The 20,846-nt window shown below is 37.4% G+C and overlaps 2 protein-coding genes and 1 long non-coding RNA gene across 5 annotated transcripts in view; 1 reads left to right on the top strand and 2 right to left on the bottom strand.

Annotated features, from left to right (window-relative positions):
* Positions 1-20,846, top strand: part of LOC106156176 (alpha-tectorin) — a 36,954-nt gene that overhangs the window by 4,738 nt on the left and 11,370 nt on the right. For all 3 annotated transcript variants that reach the window (XM_087016230.1, XM_087016231.1, XM_087016229.1), the window contains exon 2: positions 16,289-16,383. In XM_087016230.1, the coding sequence (XP_086872356.1) occupies positions 16,329-16,383 (55 nt within the window). In that variant the 5' untranslated portion in view covers positions 16,289-16,328. The remainder of the gene's footprint in view (positions 1-16,288; positions 16,384-20,846) is intronic.
* On the bottom strand, positions 48-4,164 carry LOC147761401 (uncharacterized). Its single transcript, XM_087016232.1, has 2 exons — positions 3,228-4,164; positions 48-1,377 (listed from the first exon to the last, which is right to left on the bottom strand). The coding sequence occupies exon 1, from the start codon at positions 3,896-3,898 to the stop codon at positions 3,254-3,256; it is 645 nt and encodes a 214-aa protein (XP_086872358.1). The 5' UTR covers positions 3,899-4,164; the 3' UTR covers positions 48-1,377; positions 3,228-3,253.
* Positions 7,291-8,973, bottom strand: LOC147761402 (uncharacterized). The gene is made up of 3 exons (XR_015335232.1): positions 8,786-8,973; positions 8,289-8,344; positions 7,291-7,797 (listed from the first exon to the last, which is right to left on the bottom strand). It is a non-coding gene; the product is annotated as an uncharacterized LOC147761402 (long non-coding RNA).

Here is a 20,846-nt window from a genome sequence, read left to right on the forward strand (position 1 = left end):
TTACAAGGTTTTTTGAAACCAGCAAATAAAGGCACAAACACTATGTGTTTAAATCAACATGTATTAACTGCAAAGAACAATAAACTTGTTTATCAAACAACTTGTAACAGCATATTTGATGCACAATAGAAATTCATCTGCACAATTTGCAGGAAACAACTCTAACTGCACAAGTTGCAGTTATAAACAGCATATTTAAATGCTCGAAAGAACTTCATCTGCACAATTTGCAGGTAACAACTGTAACTGCACAAGTTGCAGCTAAAAAAGTAAAATCAAATAAACAGTTTATAAAACATCTCCCTGTAAATCTGAATGTCCATGTCAAACATGTGCACCAGTGCCAGACAAAATCGCATCTGCAAACTGGCCCTGTTGAGTTATTTCTTTATCGTAATATTTAGCAAATGTGCAATCTTTAGACCAGCCTGCCGTCTTCAAAATAGTGTCTAATGGCACTTTAGCAAGTTTTGCTTGTGAAGATGCTGCACTACGTGTGCTGTGTGGAGTAAATTTCTCCATGTCTATACCAGCCATATTCATAGTTTGCTTAATCCATCTAGATATGGTAGATTTGGCTGCTGCCTTAAATGGCTTTACAGATGTTAAAAACAATCTTGTGATATTTCCTCTTAAATGTTTGACACGGTCCATGTATTCCATTAAGACAGTACATAAACATAATCGTCTATCTGGTGCATATGCTGTCACTGTTATTTCACCAATGTGGTGACCTGGTCTTGACTGCTTCACTAAATCACCAAATCTAAATGTGACTTTAGACTTATTAATTGTGATGTTACGAATGTCAATAAGATGCAAGGATTGCGTTCTTTGACCTGTCAATAAAATGGTCAATGTCACTGCTTTCTTGCTCAGTTGTAAAAGATTAAGTTTTTTCACAGGTGAAAGTTTTTTGAGGTAATTCAAAAGCAAACTTGTGTCCCATATCACATTTTTCCTTGGTAATGCAGGTCTAGAAGTAAAAACTCCTCTCATCAGTCTAACCACATGAGGATGAGCACCTGCTGGACACTTATCCACCATAATAAAAGTTGAAAGTGCTGATCTTGCTGTATTAAGAGCAGAATATCCAAGTCCCATATCAAAGCAATGGGCTAGAAAATTTACAACATCAGTTACATTTGGTGACAGGGTATTAATGTTCCTCTCACTACAATATTGAATCCATCTGGAAATGTAAGATTCGTATTGCTTGACAGTTGTATCTCTCCATGAGGACATGACCAATTTGACAGCTGTTGGCGAAAATGCCATGTCTTCGAAACTTTCCCTGACAATACACAAGCCATTAGCTGTAACTTTGGAAGATGATTGTCCATGTTTTTGTGTGGGTGCCACAGCAATTCTTGCTTCCTGGGAAGTAAAAAAGGACAAGATATTAACATATGGCTCAATTTTGAAAACCATACTTGAGTTGTCCAATAAGGCACTACCACTATGATACTATCCACTTGATCAAACTCTATCTTGCTTAACATCTTTCCTATTAAAGAAAAAGGTGGAAATGCATAAGCATTTATCTGTGACCAGTCAATAGACAAGGCATCTGTTGTCATAGCAAATGGATCAGGTTTCCATGATACATATTTAGGTAGTTGATTATTCAGCCTTGAAGCAAACAGATCTGTTTCTGGTAGATAAAACTGCTTAGTTATATCTTTAAATACTGTTTGGTGCAACTTCCATTCAAGATTATCATGATCAAGTCTACTTTCTTTATCAGCTTCTACATTATTTTCTGATTCAATATATGCAACTGATAACCATATATTTTTTCCCTTGCACCATAACCAAATTTTTCTGGCCAAATTATTTAGCGAGGGTATTTTCCCTCCCATTCGAGCAATATATGACAAAGCAGTTGTATTATCTATACACATTTTAATGTGAATATTTGTTTCATCTCGTGCAAAGCATTTTAGAGCAAACCATGCAGCTAATAATTCAAGATGATTAATGTGAAAAGTACTTTCAACTGCTGACCAGTTTCCTCCTGATGTGATGCCCCTGCATGCTCCCCCCCATCCTTTTTCTGATGCATCAGAATAAATAACTAATGAAGGGTTCCCATGTGAAATCAACTTAAAACTTGAATGAATATTTTGTATCCACCAAGTCAAGTCTAGTTTCAAGGCATCATCATTGGCAATCTGCAATTTTGCTTGAAAGTCTCCTTTACTAGCTTTCAAAGCTTGATTTTTTCTCATATCCAGTGACCTATAAAAAAGAGGCCCATATTCTACACCAGGAAAAGATGCTACCAATAATCCTACTACTTTTGCCAATTGTAGTATAGTTATACAGTCCTGCTGTAAGAGATCGGTACATGCCGAAAATATTTTATCTGCTTGTCTCTTGTTTAAGGACACTCGCATTTTTACAGAATCCAATGTAAAGCCTAAAAAATCCAACTTTTGTGTTGGTTCTAAAACAGACTTAGTTGGATGCACAGTAAACCCTGCTTGAGTAGAAACATTAACTGTTTGCATCACATTCTCTCTGCAATCTTGCAAAGATTCTCCAACTAAGAGACTGTCATCAATGTATGGACAATTCATGTGACCTAATTTCCTCAAATAGGAAAAAATTGGTTTGGTAACTTTAGTAAAAACACGTGGTCCACTCGCCAAGCCATTTGGTAAAACCTGATATTCATACAAGTTCCCATCAAATTCAAATCTTAACAGTTTCTTGTGTTCATCACAAACTGCCAGACAATAATAAGCATCTTTCCAATCTATGGTTGACATAAAACACTGAGGTTTCATAAGATTAATGGCTGACTGCAAACTGGTCATCTTAAAATGATGATATACAACAGAAGCATTAAGTTTCCTCAGATTTAAAATCAATCTGTACTTTCCATCTTTTTTCTCTCTTAAGAAAATATTGGAAATAAATTCACCTGCACAATGTTTGACCTTTCGTATCACTTTCTTCTCTAAAAGTTGATGGATTTCAGTACAAATTATATCAGATTCTACTTTATTGAAAGCATAAGTCTGAGGAATTCTCGACTGTTGTGTTGATTGGTCTATTTCAATATTGATACCATATGAAACAGTATTCAGTATATACTTATCTGACGTAAGATTTGGCCAAAACTTTTTGCACTTTTGTAAATTACCTGCAGTAAAATTTGCTATCTCAGTGGCCAATTTATCTTTTAAAGCATCAATATATGATGACCAATTGATACTGACCTCTTTAGGTGCTTCATTTTTTCTCTCTAATCCCGCTTGGGCTTGCCTGCGTGATTTGGCCTTGATTTCTTGAAATTTCTGTAGCCGTTTTTTGAAGGTGTGTACTTTTGAAAACCTCTTGGCCTATATGCTGGGCGATTACGCCCATAGTAATCTTTACGGCTTCCGACTTTTGTTGCTACCTTGTTGGTTTCATTGATACCTTTCACAACCCCGGCAAAATCATCGCCAAATAACCATTCGGTAATGGGGGTGTCCGGTGAACAAACGTCTCTGTACTCCCTGTGCAAGTCTGGTTTTATCAGTTCTCTCCTTCTAAGGGATATCTCAATGCTGCCATTGGCAACAAACGAAAACGCATTTAATACAAGAGACAAACCAGCTGGAATATCAAATGACTCCTTTTTATTTTTAGCCTCCAGAAACATATTCGCAAGTTGGGCCAGAGGTGTGAGCGCTCTGACCACCCTGGTCTGCGCTTTCTGTAATCTAATATCTTTACCTCTGGTAGCAGGTAGAATTTTATTCCACACCTCTGTATTAACTTTGGGCACTTTCAGCCCACTCAAGTTCGCTGGAGGTGGAAACTTCTCCAACTTTTCCTTAATTTTCTCATCCGAAATTCTTTTTGACGTTATTCTGTTGAGAATCTCCGCCAATTCTGGCATCATACTAGGAGATGTTGCTTCTTCGTCAATTAAAAGGACACAAAAGAGGATTTTCGCGCCAAAATTGATTTATCCTGATTTATCCCGAGGTTAACACTACTTTTCCGCGATTTACCAACCTTTAATCTATCATTCCCGGCACTCGCCATCGCTCTGTAACATTTTTGGAAAATACAATAAAAAGAAAACCTCCGCTTAAGCGGAGGTTTACCAACAACCACCTCCATTTTCATCATTGAGCTCTCTAGACTTCCGGATCTCGCGAGATTCTCGTAAATGCGACCTAGTTAAAACCAGTTCAAGCTGCCGGGAAAGGACAACGTGAAACAGGACGCTCAGTTATGCTGGGAGTCCTTCGAAGAAGCGAAGACAGATTAAAAAAAAAAAAAGAAACAGCCTTTACAAAAAACATGCGTAAAACAGTGTATCAGCAAATGTACGACAGGCAAACAATAAACACCGGCGAGGAAGAAGGCAGATGAAAACGTGCACGCTTGGGTGGCCATGGATACGAAGAATGGCCTGGCCGCGAAGTATTTACTGGATTTGTGAGTACCATTTACAATAATCTGAGATAAGACACCAGTGAAAATATTTATTAAGCACAGAGATTTATGTTTATTTACGTGTGTTCGTTGTATATCTTAACGATTGTCAGGCTCGTCTGTCAAAATATGCCATGAAATTGTAACTAATATGAGTGGTATCGATGACAGAAATTGCAAGTGTTGCTCATATGTCGACTCTGACAGGGTTTGGGTTAGTTTATAGAGCAAAGAAAGTTTAAATAAAAACGGACACGGTGGGAGATACTAGTCTCATTACATGTACATTACAATGACCGGGGCGAATTTTTGACTTACCGAGGGCACATTTCTTGTGCCTCTAACATCTAGGCATACCACAGTAATTAAGACATATGACAAAGATGCTATTTCTTTAGGCATCTAAATCCCAAAATGAATGTGCAGAAGCTGTTATTGTATCTAAGTTTAACCCAATGTTAAATGGCATGTCAACTATAAGTGAAAATAAATAGTAGTATTTTGATTTAATATTTTAAAGACAATTTGTCTCCTTTTTACATTAAAAATAAATAAATCAGAAAGGGGATATTGCATGTTTATGTTTGGTACATCTCTCTAATGTATTAAATAGTCCAGAGTAATAATTTATATCATACAATTTTAACTTCCAACCAGTATTTCGGAGATTAAACCAATATGAAGTGATCAAGAAACTTCAAAATTAAGTTGTAGTTAATACTAGTGCAGTTGAAGATGACAGTCTAGATAATTTAAGGTGATCAAATTGAGAAAAATGGCATTTATACTTATTTCAGTTATGTTTTTACATAATTTTTCTCAAACTCGATTATCTTATTTTATGTACTGTTGCTTTTTTTTTTTTTTGGTTGCAGTATCAAGGTAACTTTTTCCTATAGTATGCCTGAACTGGAATAAGTGCAGATGGAAGAGGAGGAAGATGCTGAAGAAGAGGGAATTAAAGGATCCTGATGATCCAACATGGGACTAAAACATGTCTTTAGAGTAAGCAGAATTTTAATAAGCTGATATTCACTCCTCATATATTAGGCATATAGGTGCATGATTTCTCTTTTATCAAATTTTTTTCCAAATTGGCGATACATAATGTAAACATAATGCAAGACTCTATTTCCTCCGTCAACTGAAACGAGCTAAGCTTTACCAAAGTATTGTGCACTCAATTCTAGAATATGCCTGCCCTGTGTGGCATCCAGGACTAACTATAGAGCAATGCAAACTCTAAGAGACTGACCAAACTAGTGCTTTGAAGATTATTTTCCCTGACCTATACTATGATGAAACCCTGAACCTGGCATATGTGTACTTTAGATAAACGAAGAGATCTGTGCAAAACTTTCTTTTACAAAATAACTGAATCCTCTGACAAACTGAATCACATCTTTATTGATCAATCCAATCGTCTTTTAAGATCAAACAATAGTAACAAAGTGCCACAATTTAAGACCGACAGATTCTGATGCTCTTTTATTCCGTATGCACTTTTAAATTTCCAATAGTATTTTGTCTTTTATCCTAAGTACAATAATTTTAAAGTTCAATTAGCAGTCTTTTAACTCAGTTTTATTCAAGCAAATATTCACTTTATTTTCATTATAATTTTCTTAACACTATGTACAACTTCAACCCACTGAGTTGCAATCTTAATATATTATTATTATTATTATTTTGATTTGCTTTTTTAGACCTAAAGGTTATGAGCAACTGCCACTATGATGTCCTGAAGAAGAGTTTTTTACATGGAAGAGGAACTCCATGGCTCTCCACCAAAAAAAGAGGAACTTTTCTTGAGGGTCCAAAGCGGGGACGAGTTGAATAGTGAGAGACTTTTCCTGACTTTCGAGTGCTGCTTACAGGATATATTCAGTGAACTCATCTTGCCAATGTGACAAAGCATAATCTGCTGACTTCAAACCATCTAGCACTTACATGTATGCTATAATGCAGACAGATTGGAAATCAAGGTGGTCTTTCCTCCCAAACCTAAGTCATATGCCTGATATTGAGAATAAACCATTTTGGTCCAGCATTTACTTCTTAAATCTAAATGACATCAAATGTATTATGGAATATGGTACTGGTGGCATATTGTGATTTCAACTTGATTTTAAACCAGTGTGTTGTTAGATTTTGTAAGATCACCAGTTGCAGTTTTGTGACTTTGTTACAGCATAAAATTCTGTATTTGGCAAATGACTGCATGTCATTTCTTTTAAGACCTACAAAAATGGTTTGAGTGAACACTTGTGCCTGTATTCAATTCTCCACTCAGCCATTATTTAGAATTCATGCAGGGAAGCCATGCCTGTATTTTTTAAAGAAATATTTAAACCTTTCTATTTATTCCCTGCACATCTTGGAAAAGTATGTGTGAATATCTTACTGATGAAACAATTTATGTTTGTGTAAGTTGGGTTGGTCCTTTCTTATGACACATCCCTTTGCATGGAGACTTTTGTGTCAGCTCACATGAGTCAATACACTGACAGAGAGGGGGATAATTTGTTGATCTGCAATCCTCATGGGTCTGCATGTACATCAGACTCTTAACATGATAAACTGGCTTTTAATAAGTCTCTCTCAAAAATGTTATCATACTATAATGTGTACTGCACAATGTGAAAGTTTGTGAATGCTTGAATAGAAGGCTTATTTATGAAGATGGCATTAATGAGTATGAAAATAATTATGCATTCTAGCTTACAGAATCTGTGTATGTCTTATTCATTACATGTAATAGGTAATAATAAAGATGATTTGGCCAAATTCCAAACTTATGTAGCAAACTTTGTTTATTCTTGTATTTTTGCCAAATATAAATAAAAGATGTTTCAATATTTAAACTTTTATTTCATTCATAATCTCTACCCAGTTAATGCTACATTGATACTGCAGCTTATGCTTTGTACATAACAATATGTTAATTAATAATAACAGTTGGATAGTACATGTTAATTTACTAAAGGGCTAGTTCTTAGAAAAACGTGTTCGACATTAAAATATATTCTAAAAAAGTTTTCAAGTATTGCATTAGAATTGAATCTTTGGATGTATTTGACAAAATTATAAAATTATTGAAGAGTTGACAATGCACAGAAAATAAAGGCCTTGAGGCTCTCGCTGATCTCAGTCTTGTCACTTTAAATACATGTACATGGGCATTATAATATAAAACTGTTCACTCGGTTTTGGTAAAAGGTGGTGGATCATGTGGCCATCGCTGCAAATTTTTTGTAGCAGTCTTTTACACAACTTGTCACACCGACATTGAAGTGATGCAGTATTGTAAGATTGGAGTGCTTCCTGGTATGAGTTTTCCAGACATAACTTGAGGCACTGTAATAGTAAAATTACATAAAATGGTTATAAAGAAAAAAATGTATTGATATTATCATAACAGCACTATTCTTTAACAAAAATCAACAAATTAGAGGGCATGATCACTACATGATAACCAGCTTATTATAAAGAATCAAGTCTGATTATGGCAAAAAAAAAAAAAATTAAATTTAAATATCTGCAGCTGCATTAAATCATAAAGGCCACAAGAAGAAATAACATAACCACACATGGTTTCAAAGAACTGATGTAAAAAAATCACACTAATATTCCCCACTTGGAATTAGAAATTTGACTAGCTAATTTACTACAGTAAAGTGCTAAACCGTACCAAATGCCACTGTTCACCCTTTAAAATACCAAAGTTTTAAGCAGGCCCAGGACCCCACGCCAACTAGGGGGGGTCGGCTTTGCATCCGCGGACCCCCCCCCCCCTTTCAAATAATCCTGGATCCGCCCATGTTATACTGCTAAAATTATTAACATACCTGATCTCTTCACTCGTGCTTGAAGGGGTGTATCACCCAATTCCTCCTCTGAAAGGCTAAAAAATCATTCCTTATAATCATATTCATTGACAATATTATCAAATTTACAAATAAGCTAACGTAGTTACGTGCCGTACAAAGAACACCCTCTAACCCCACTAGTACTCGAGTTACATTGTATATCTCATGAGAGTCCCCTGCGAGAATATGGTGTGAGGTTAGTCTGTAAGTACTGGTAGATGACCACATTGAGCAGAAAAGGGTATTCCTCCTGCTTTACAGAACTATCGATACACCTCAGGGGTAAAGTGCACTATCTCGCTTCATATAACTAGTAGTACGTACCCAGTGCGAGTGATTTGGCTGCGAGTGCGTTACCCGAGGAAACGTTAATTATTAGCAGTTATCTACGCTTTTTAACTTCCTCTGTCAGACATTTTGATTTCCACTGCCATCTTCCCATTTTAAAGTACTTTTGGTAAATAAAACTCGCTTACCTGCAAAGATTCGGTGAGCAATTCCTCTTCTCCTTCACGTCCACGCTCACCTTCGAAACGACATGCTGTCTGCATTGTTTACATCTCGTATCTGAGTCGAGAAGCCGCGTTATTTCAAACTGTGTCAAGATGGCTGACGCCCGGGGTTCGAAAGTGGACGGTGAATATGATTCTGTATTTCGATATTGATTAAGGCCATTTACCTGCCATTTTATGCTTTACCCATAGCAATTGTTCTCAGATGAGTTTAAAAAGAAGCAATCCATGCACTAAAAAGGCGTTTTTAATCCTATTTTTTGTCCCTTTAATTCTTGGGAAATCTTCTCAAGAATTATATTCCCTTCCGTTTCACTGTGGATTTCAGTATTAGTCAGTAGGTTGTCAACTTCTAAATCCATATCAAGCGACTCCTCATCGCTAAGAGCCAACAAATCGTCTTCGTCGACTTCTAAAGGACGTTTACTGTTTTCATTGATTTGTTTTTGCATTTGCTCCATTTTTTGGAGAATTTGACCCAAAAGATCGACATTCCCCCCATCGGAGGTGTCATTCGACGTGCTAGCCGAAGCACGTGGTGTCGGCACTTTCACCTCCTCATTAGAAATCTCCTTAGACGCACTGACAACCCGTTTCGCATGTGTTTTTATCTCCTTGTCAGTCTTTTGTTTTGGTCTACTCTCTTTGACGATAACTTTACTGGTTTTTGAACCCGAATTTTCGGGCTGATTGTTACCTTCAGAATTTTTATCCGCCATTTTTATCGGTGTCACTGTATAAAACTTTTACCACGCTTAATATACTTTTATTGCGCAGTACACTTGTGCGCATATAAATTGAAGCGCAGTAGCAATGTGCGCAGACGTAGCCACAGAACAGTGCTTGTAACAGTCTGAAACGCTAATCCCAACACATGAAAACAGTAGTTAGCACGATTTCGTGCATTTATTGCGATAAATATGTATCAGTGTGTATTAAAACACACATCACTGTATTAACAGTATGTCAGCAAAAAACTCAAAACACTGCAGAAATATTAATTTCATGCAGCTTGTAAATCCGCGTGCGCTTCGCTGAGAAACGGCGCAATGAATGACGCTGAGCTGCGCGCGCATCTCTCATTTGGAGCCTATTACGTCACTAGACGGTGATGTGGAATCTGTGTTTACAAGTACGATTGACATTGGCATACTGAGTGGCTTTACTGATTATTTTATATTCATCCGAGAATTTATGGACAGGTCACTGTGTTTTTTAATATAATTTTAGTGTCCTTCTGATATCATTTCTTTGATTGAATTCATCAATGAAGAAAAAAATCCATGGCTTATTCTAAGTCATAGAGCAACCATTTGAAACGTTATTTGGATGTCCGTATTATCCAAATTATCTACTGTTAAAGAGGTACACTGTTTACAGAGGACAAACATATAAGTATTTATTCACAGCAGCGGTAAGCTGTGTATCTGGCCTTTCGGTTTTTCGATTAGTGAATTAATTACTACCCACAGGTTGTCTACAGGTTCAAAGCCACGTTAGCTGTCCAGTCCCATGGTTCTGAAAGTTATCTGCGAATACAAGTACGCTTTGTGTAAGGACGTCTCAATCTTGTAAAATAAAAAATTTGTCTTCTGTCAACTGGGAGGCAGGCGGTTTTCAGAGTAAATCTACATTAGGTTCAGGTTTTCATGGATGACTACCAATTGGGAATTCCGGCCCCCAGTCCGTCTTTGCGTTAAATAGGTGAGGCAGGTAATTTCGACTCCCTCCTAGATGATGGTTACATTATTTACTTTGTCGTACACTAGCAAATGAACAGACTTTATGGTAAAAGATGTCAGACGTTCGGTGTGACAAGTGTAAAAATTCTGTCAGACTGAAACAAAATCCGTAAAACCAAAACTAAATTATAGAAATTATTTGATGTTTAAATAATTTCAGGTGTAATTATCACTGTTCTCTATCATAGACAATCATTGTTCAACTGTGTTCCATTTATTTCATAATTTTGTAACATTTTTAGACACAAAAATATATATTTTAATACTTTAAGACTAAACATATGTATTACTTATGATATACACGGCTAGATTATATTTATTATCCATTAAGTGTCTTTACCATGATCATTTTGTAAAAATTTGGTGCCGTATCGTTAAAAGTCTTTGCCTCCCTGAAAATGTGATGGTGCTTTGTAAGTTGACATTCCATGTAATCTTTCCTAACAAATACCTGTACAGGTATATACAGACTTGACATTTAATATGGAATATTTTTTTCCACATAATTTTTCATCAGTTTTTTTCCTATTTTGCTGACTGATAAATAAAAATAAGGATTAAAATCGTGTTTTAATAACTTTTAATTATCTCTTCATTTATGGAATTCGCCAGAGAAGCAAACAAAAAAACACATTGCCTATTCTATGTCATACGACAACCGTTAAAAGATATATTTTGGATCTCCATATTTTCCATATTATTGTCTGTAGAAAGAGTTACACGCTCCACAAAGGACCCTCATGTCAGTGTCTAGTCAAAGTAATGGTCGCTGCTACACCTGACCTCTTCTGGCTGCTACCAGCGCTCTCCAGCGACAAGGCATTCCTTGGAATAGGTTTTTAGAGTTCAATCTGGAAAAAAATTCGAGGCATCGTTCAAAATATGTCCAATTTGGTCCAGTTTTGTTGTAGAACATGTAAGCCATTGATTCGGCGAGTAATGGCCTACCCACATATTGTCTATATGGTTCAAATATGGCTGATGACCAAGGTATCTGCTCATTCCCTTGGTTCTGTAAGTAATCTGCTATTAAATGTGCTCTGTGTGAACCGGCAATATTACCGTGCAACCTTAAATTGTTCCTATGGTGCCCCCTATCAAATGATAGTCAAGTGGTTCCCAGTTTATTCCTTTATTTGATCTGGTTCAGGTTTTCGTCGATGACTACCATTAGTGTTTTGGCACCAATGTGGTATCAACTCCAAATACTGACGCTGTTAATAACCTTAGTCACTTTACAAGCGGCACACGCTTCGTCGTTGGTCTCTTCTGGATTGTCTGTAAATTCTGTTTTGACTAGTTGAGCGGTACAGGTGAAATCTGACCTCAATAAAGAAAGCCATGAGATTTCAGTATTCAACCCAGAAAGAGTCAAGTTCCCCAATTAATTAGAGAAACATACAACGATGTTTTGCTGTTTACACTGGGTTCCTCGGAGGTCGTCTGGTATTCTAACCTGCTTAAATCAGTTTGGTGTTCGCTAAGGGCCTTGAAAAATGCGTTTTGGTGGCAATTTACCCTTCATTCTGAACGGACTAGGTGGTTATTGTGTAGCTGCCACAGCATATCCCGAAAGACAGTGGGTCCCGTATTCTGGTGGTAAGTATTCAATACATTGGGTGTGGCATCTGTGTAGGTACACCAGTCTGGGCATTACTCTATAAATCTGTGCGAAGTGTTTCGTGTGACGCAATTATCTGTCTGGCAATGTCTCTTTTCCCCGCGCCATTCTGCCACAGATTACCAAAACTGTAAAGCACTGCATAGCTCATTTTACACATTGCAAAACCGACCACTTGCATGCAAAATTTCAAATTCTTCTATGCAGTAGTTGCCGACAAATGGATACTTTTTTTGACAGAACCATGCTTTGCCAAAGCCAAGCTTTGACCTACCCAAAGGAGCACTACCCAATTAAATCACTGCATATTACATATAGTGCAGCAGCGCAATAAACCTGGTATTCAGTTAATTGGCACCGACACACCTGACTACACACATCTACATTCACATATCTTATATGAGATCGAAGTTTTTTGAACGCATTTTTACCTAGGCATTCCTTCGAAACTGAAAACTTCCATTTTAAATGTCAAGTCTGTATATATTTTGTACCGGTAGTGTGATTGAGGGCATCCGTGATAGAGCAGTTTTACTGTTTACTGTGACATTTTGTTCTTGGTACTCGAGTTTAAGATATACCGGTTTCCTCTGTCATTGTCTGGGCACTGACAGTTTTCAGTCTGCAAATTATATTTTTAACACTTAATCAAACAATAAGGCTTTTGTGCATTAACTTTATAACAACATATGGCCCATATCGTGTCCAGTTCACTTGCCATTTAGTTCAGAAATAAATGATATTTTTATGTAATCGATAACTCGTTGAACATGGATCCTGGGTGTATTTTCCTCTTCGTGTGTCTCTGTCTTGGTAATTTGAATCCCAGTAGTACACACAGTAATACCTTGATACAAGAAGTCATGAAGTTCATAAATTCTTCATAAGTAGCAAAAACTGTGTAAAGCTTAATAGATTTTAGTTCCTTTTTCCATAACTTTGTGCTAAAGAGTTTTTTTATCTACTTGAACTTCTTTCTTCCGGTCTCTGCGTAGGATCACAAGTCCTTTTGTAGTTCTGTCCGGAGCGTTCCTTGCGACACAATAATCTGTCTGGGAATTTCTGTCTGTTTTCTGCCTTTCTAGCTCATAGAATCAATACTGTGACTCACTGGTTCGCTTTATTCCCACACCGTTAAACTGGCAACAGGTATAGAAAATTTCAAAGTCATCTGTGCAGACGTTAACGAAACGTGGAGGGAGACTTTTTAAACAGAACCATGCTCTGTCATAGTCATACCAGGATTAGCCCAAACAGTAATACCTAATGGAATTATGGCATATTACGTAGTGTAGGAGTGCTGCAGACAAGGTGGTCAATTAATTATCAATTAGATAATTTAGGAAAAAAATTTAAGATATGCATCCGAATTAAGGTTAGCGTCACTTTGATGGTTTAATATTATTAAATGTATGAACATTTTATAATTTTGTGTTATACCGTATCATATTATTACGTACTGGTACTGACACTTTTATACCTATAGGTACGCCTTTTAAGCTGAAATATCCAATATTAAATGTGAAATCTGTAGTTCATTTTTAAATGCCTAGCCCATTGTACAGCACCCTTAAGCAGAAAAATATAGTATAAAAATCAAGTTCAGACTTCAAAGTATTATCGTTGAACCATGTTTCGCAATTAGATAATTTAGGAAAAAATTTAAGATATGCATCCGAATTAAGGTTAGCGTCACTTTGATGGTTTAATATTATTAAATGTGTGAACATTTTATAATTGTGTGTTATACTCTATCATATTATTACCTCCACCAAGGAGGTTATGTTTTCACCCCTGTTTGCCTGTCTGTTTGTCATCAACATAACTCAAAAAGTTATGGATGAATTTCGATGGAATTTTCAGGGTAGGTCAGAAATGGTTTAACTTAGAAGTGATTAGTTTTTGGTGGTGATCCGGATCAATAATCAATCAATAATCAATAATAGGGGTGAAACGGCATTGGATGGAGACTTTGCTGCCTTGGCGGAGGTCTGCGCTCTCTGAGTGCTTTTTTAGTTTAGTTCTAGTTTAGTTCTCCTAATGAGCCGTATGGCTGCATAATTGCAGAACTTAAATTAAAATAAACACAAAAGGTGTGCCTGAGTCACTAAGATTATCTTTTTATCCCATCTCTACCAGTTGTCTGGAGGTGCGCCTTGAGGACAGGCAAACAAGGTGGTGGTAGTAGAAAAATATAATATTAACTTAATCAAAGGGATGCCTGGATTACTAAGATTTTATGTAAATTAATAATTGTGATGTAAGTCTATTGGAGGGTACCTGAGTGTCAGAGCAACGTAAAAGCTAGCTTGTCAAATATACCTTGTGATGGAGTCGCTTTTACGGTATTGCTTATATGGGTTATGTATGAAATCAAGATCGAGCTGGCATTACCAGAATCTAGAACCTAGGGTATTGGAGGGAGGAAAATAAATAAAATGGCAGTTTACCAGAGAATGAAAATCACAATGTCAATAAATAGTTCATTCAAATTATCATAATTACATACATATCGTCATGATGGGAGGGTACTTTGGAATTTTAGTGCCACAGGGGGTTGGGCAGTACCCTGGGGGGTAGTGGATTCTAAATTATTAAGATATTGTAATTTCTGCCATCTGCCCTAGACCATATCAGAGTTAGGAAGTTGAAACTTTAGTGATTTGTATACCCATCATCAAGGAGGTGCATGGGCACTTAAGAATTTTAGTGCAACAGAGGGTTGGGCTGTACCCTGGGAGGTGGTTGATTCTAAATTATTAAGGTATTGTAAATTCTGCTATCTCCTACTAGACCGTTAGAGATAGGATATTGAAACTAAGGGAATTGGAAGATCCATCATCAGGGATGTGCATGGGCATTTTAGAATTTAAGTGCCACAGGGGGTTGAGCTGTTCCGGGGGGGGGGGGGGGGGGTTGATTCTAAATTTTTATCACATTGAAATTTCTGCTTTCTCTTCCTAGACCATCAGAGTTAGGAAGCTGAAACGTTGGTGAATAGTTTACCCATCATCTGGGATGTGCATGGGCACTTTGGAATTTAAGTGCCACAGGGGGTTGGGCAGTACCCTGGGGGGTAGTGGATTCGAAATTATTAAGATATTGTAATTTCTGCCATCTGCCCTAGACCATATCAGAGTTAGGAAGTTGAAACTTTAGTGATTTGTATACCCATCATCAAGGAGGTTAAGAATTTTAGTGCAACAGAGGGTTGGGCTGTACCCTGGGAGGTGGTTGATTCTAGATTATTATGGCGTTGTAAATTCTGCTATCTCCTCCTAAACTATTAAAGTTAGGAAACTGAAACTTTGGGAATTGGTAGACCCATAATCAGGGATGTGCATGGGCACTTTGGAAACTGAGTGCCACAGGGTGTTGGTCTTTCCCCGGGGGGTGGTTGATTCTAAATTCTTTTCACATTGTAATTTCCACTATCTACTCCTAGACCGTTAGAGATAGGAAATTGAAACTATGGGAATTGGAAGATCCATCATCAGGGATGTACATATACACTTTGGAATTTTAGTGCAACAGTGGGTTGGGCTGTCCCCGGGGGTTGGTTGATTCTGAATTCTTTTCACATTGTAGTTTCTGCTTTTTTCTCCTAGACCATAGCAGGTAGGAAGATGACACTTTGGTTATTAGTATACCCATCATCAGAGATGTGCATGGGCATTTTTGAATCTTAGTGCAACAGGGGGTTGGGCTGTCCCTGGGGGTTGGGTGATTCTAAATTCTATTCAAATTGTAGTTTCTGCTATCTCCTAGACCATTGCAGGTAGGAAGCTGAAACTTTGGTGATTAGTTTAACCATCATCAGGGATGTGCATGGGCACTTTGGAATTTTAGAATGGCTGGGGATTGAACTGTCCCTGGGCTTAAATTTTTAAGTCTATTCCCAGAGTATTAGAGTGTGATTTGTGATTCTATTTTTCCTATTATATGCTATGAAATACTTTGATTTACTGTACTAGTTAGGGGTAGATGTACTTTTTTGTTACCACTTTATCAGATTCTGATGTATAGCAGATATTTTGAATATCTCTACGTCCAGATGGAACCATTCTTAGATTTATAAGTTGTTTGTTCTTTTTCTTTTTACAGGAAGATTACAATCAGCTTATTAACCAGTTTGCTGTGAACCATGAAGAGTGACTCTGTTGGCTACTTTTTGGTCATCTCCATGATGGCTGCCATTGGTACGTTGAATGTTTTTATTATTCTTTTGTTATCTTTTAATCTTTTAACAGAAACATTCTTCAAATTTAAAAACCAGTTTGGTTGGATTATAACCTCCGACGATGAGGAGACCCTGTTTTTGGTAGTGTTAGTTAGGTAGTCAGCTACATGTAGTTACTTAGTAGGCACAAAATAACGGACGCAATAAAGGGAACCGGAGAAGATCAGCATTGGTCAGAATTGTGCCGGAAGTGACGTGCAGTGGTGTTAGAAACGAAGCTGAGTGGTCATTTTAACATAGAGGTGAACGGCAGTGAAGACGGGTTGTCGGAGGAAAAAGAAGTTTTCTAAACAACATGGTAAGATAACTCTCTTTTTTTACGTATTTTGGGCAGAGAAAACTTGTAGAAATAATAAATGCATGATATGAAAACGTGACACGGAACTTGAAGGTGCAAAATCGTGCTTAATTTGCGGTCAACTTGTTTAGAAATAAATGCTGCGTCGACCGCCAGCGCGACAAAAGGCGTAAAGGGGAAATAATTCCCGGGAGTCTATAAATCGTTGTCATGTGGAAATTTGGCATTAATATAATCCGATATGTCCATATCTAAGTATTTTTGGGTGTTTTATGGTATGGGCTGCAATTACAACGATGTTTTAGAGGTCTTGAAGGACCTTGTGAAAACCAGGAAGTAGTTCGTAACTAACAAGTGGAATGTACCGATCTCCGACTGCTGTACACAGCTGTATCTTTTTTTCAATATATTGACGGATTTTTAGATCTTTATATGTCCATCTGGCATGAAATTACACACACACATGATCACACTGATATACCTTTTCCACTGGGGAAGGCGCTAATCAGAAACAAATGCCAAGACAAAGGTGACATTCTGACAGCCTCTTATCTGAGTTAAAAATCACTGACAAAAGAGACTGACAAAAGAGACACAGCAGTCGGAGATCGGTACATTTCACTTGTTAGTTACGAACTACTTCCTGGTTTTCACAAGGTCCTTCAAGACCTCTAAAACATCGTTGTAATTGCAGCCCATACCATAAAACACCCAAAAATACTTAGATATGGACATATCGGATTATATTAATGCCAAATTTCCACATGGCGACGATTTATAGACTCCCTGGAATTATTTCCCCTTTACGCTTTTTGTCGCGCTGGCGGTCGACGCAGCATTTATTTCTAAACAAGTTGACCGCAAATTAAGCACGATTTTGCACCTTCAAGTTCCGTGTCACGTTTTCATATCATGCATTTACTATTTCTACAAGTTTTCTCTGCCCAAAATGCGTAAAAAAGAGAGTTATTTTACCATGTTGTTTAGAAAACATCTTTTTCCTCCGACAACCCGTCTTCACTGCCGTTCACCTCTATGTTAAAATGACCACTCAGCTTCGTTTCTAACACCACTGCACGTCACTTCCGGCACAATTCTGACCAATGCTGATCTTCTCCGGTTCCCTTTATTTGATAGAATTTTAAAGATAAATCACATATAAGTACCCTAGGTTCTAGATTCCGGTATTGCCAGCTCGATCTTGATTTCATATATAACCCATATCAGCAATACCGGCTCTAGCGAACAGCGGCCATGTTACACTTCCGTCAATCAAATAGAACTGCTCCGCAGTGAATCTGCAGTTGAATGCCATCAGACCAAAATGAAACGTAAAACAGATTTAATTCTGCTTTATTTTATTATTTTTTTTGCTGTATTTAAGATGTAAAGTGAAAAAATAAATAATATTCTTCGAAAAGAAAAGATATATCCAATGTTTTTGTATTTTTTGCTAATCAAAGAACATTTAGTCCTGAGATATACACGTGCACAATACACGTGCTTGCCGTGTGCCAAATTTGACAGCTACACTGGATGCCCGATACCACTATGAGGGCTGTGCAATGGCTACACCAAAATCAGTTTTTTAAAGCAGAATGTTGCTTGTATTGTGGCACTGACCTTTGACTGCAAGATATTTTTAAAGACAGTCTCAGCGCGTTAAACCCTTAAAATAGCACGAAAATGAATTTTCCTGGAAATCTCACCAATTTCCCCATAATGACCAAGGTATATCCTATCCAAAACCGTTGAGAAAATGAACCTACCTAATACCGTTTTTAAGTTCCATTAAATAATAAAAGACGACTCGTCTTAAATACTCAGCTACCACCTCACAGTACGGCTTCAGAACGCGCAATTTCTCGCTAAGTCTCGCGGTTTACTATGAATGAAGTACTACGGCTGAGACCCGGATGTTACTATTTGGCGCCAAAACAGCAAACATGGCTCAGACGCGCGTCAAGTCTGAAGAGGAGAGCGACAAAAAGGGACGAAAGAAAATAGCCACTCCAGTTCGAAAGATACGAAAGAAAATTAGAGACAGACGAAGAAGCACTCAGACTGTGTATGTTGGGAGGGAGGTGGGGCGGTGGAGGACACTTAAAGCTGAGTTAGGACTCACATACGAGGCAATGGCGAAACTACTCCTCGACACGTGAGTATGCGCTTCACAGGTCTCAAGTGTGATTGTCTGATTATCATATTATCCTGTTCACAATAAATGACAATATTTGTGCTCATACAAAGTTGGTTACGTGTATAAGAGCGTTTTGGGCTTTACGTTGTCTATTTTTGATCGGTACATGTACCGAAAAGATGGACAGGCGGCACTTACATGTCTGACAAGTTTCGCTGTGTAGTCGTGACGTCTATCTCATTCTGACTGAAGCCTGCTGTGATTGGTCGTAAGCGTGGGAAAATCGAGGTCGTGACCTTGAGCCGGAAGTACTTCTGGCTGTGCTCCGAAATCATGATAAATAGTTTTCGTTTTCTAATTCTTTATTCTAGTTGTCTTAACAGGACTTTTGTGACCCAGACTTATTAATATAATAATAAACAATCTCACAAAACACAAATCTGATCAAAGCTTTACATAGAACCTGCTTCTATACATTAATCTAACCCACTGAGACTGTCTTTAATTCAAACTTCTAACTCCGCGTCAGGCATCTTGTCTCGTCTGCACGAGATAACTTCAGCGCAAGGTTGGAAAGGCAGCTCCAGGCGGCTAAACCTGTGACCTACGAGACTTATGACTTTCAAATATGGATCCAGGCGGACACAGCTGTGACGTGCGACTTCCGAACATGGAAGCGCCTCAGGCAAAATTTTGAAGAAGAACGCCCTCAGATTGTCGCTGTCATCAGAGCCAGTAAAAGCGACTCCATCACAATTGTATATTTAACAGGCTAGCTTTGACGTTGATCTGACACTCAGGGTACATATAAGTCAAAGAAGAAAATATAAGATTTGGAGGTGATACGGCTTACCACTGAGACGCACTCTGTATCGAAACGCTACAAGAATGGGTTTTAAGTAAAACAAATAAAAAAAGTACGTCTTGATCTATTTTAATTCGACACTTTTTTTTGCCCCTCACGCAAACGCGCTCTGCATGGAAGTTGTAATAGTTACGTCTTGACGTAATACTGCAAGCACTGACTCATGTCGCATTGAATTAATCAACCTGTGCGCAACCAGTTGCCAAAGGTCTTGACTCTACGACTGAATAACAACCGAACAACCGAACTTGCGTGGTCCAACTTGTGGAATTTTTAATCTATCTAAAATTCAAACTTAAACAGTCCCTGTAACCTTTTAAACTAATACGAAGAATACCATTATAGCGTCCAAAAGTTATTTTTCAGATACTCGATCAAAACTCGCTGTCGAGACGTTTAATTTACCTTTGAGGAAGGAACCATATTTATCTGCAGCTTGTTTCCGTGTTCTGAATATTCGTCTTAAAATATGTGTTACAGGCCCAGTCCTAATCTAGTCCTATGCCATGAGAGGCCCAGAACCCATCCTAATTAGGGCCTGGCTGAACCCAGTCTTAATGGTATCTTTGCATAGTTAACAGCATAAATAGGCAAGTTAATTGACCAAGTTAATTGGTCAAGCTGCCAGTTTGTTTGTATTTGTATGGCATGTGTTAGGGATGTATTAGACCAAGTCACATATTATTTTACTTACAGTTGTGGCAAATGAAATATAGTTGTATTTCATTACCTATGATTTGTAAAATACATCTGAGGATGATACTTTTAAAGATGTTTAATGCTTAAAGAAAAGGCATGTAGATTGATTTAGAAATATTTACTAAAGAAATGTTAAATTAAAGGCGGGCTGTTAGTGTGTTATTTCAATTATCTAGGTTTTATGCAGATTATAGGAAAAAATCTGCCCATTTATATTTTGTTGACCTTTCTGGAAAATATCTGCATTTCCTTAAGGATAAATTACAAAGAACATTTTTTCACAGCTGATTGATTTCAATTTCAATTGGTTAAATTTACCATATAAATATAAATCACAAGGTTTACCTGAAAAACTTAAAAACTGGATTTCTCCAGCTGAAACAGATGATCACTTTTAAAGATAAAGTATCCTAGCATATC

Source organism: Lingula anatina, chromosome 6 (genome assembly GCF_051362555.1).
Source record: "Lingula anatina isolate TDL-2025a chromosome 6, LinAna3.0, whole genome shotgun sequence".
Taxonomy (NCBI): domain Eukaryota; kingdom Metazoa; phylum Brachiopoda; class Lingulata; order Lingulida; family Lingulidae; genus Lingula; species Lingula anatina.

Coding starts and splice junctions, on each gene's coding strand:
- LOC147761401 (XM_087016232.1), bottom strand. CDS start 3,898: ATGATGCCAGAATTGGCGGAGATTCTCAACAGAATAACGTCAAAAAGA.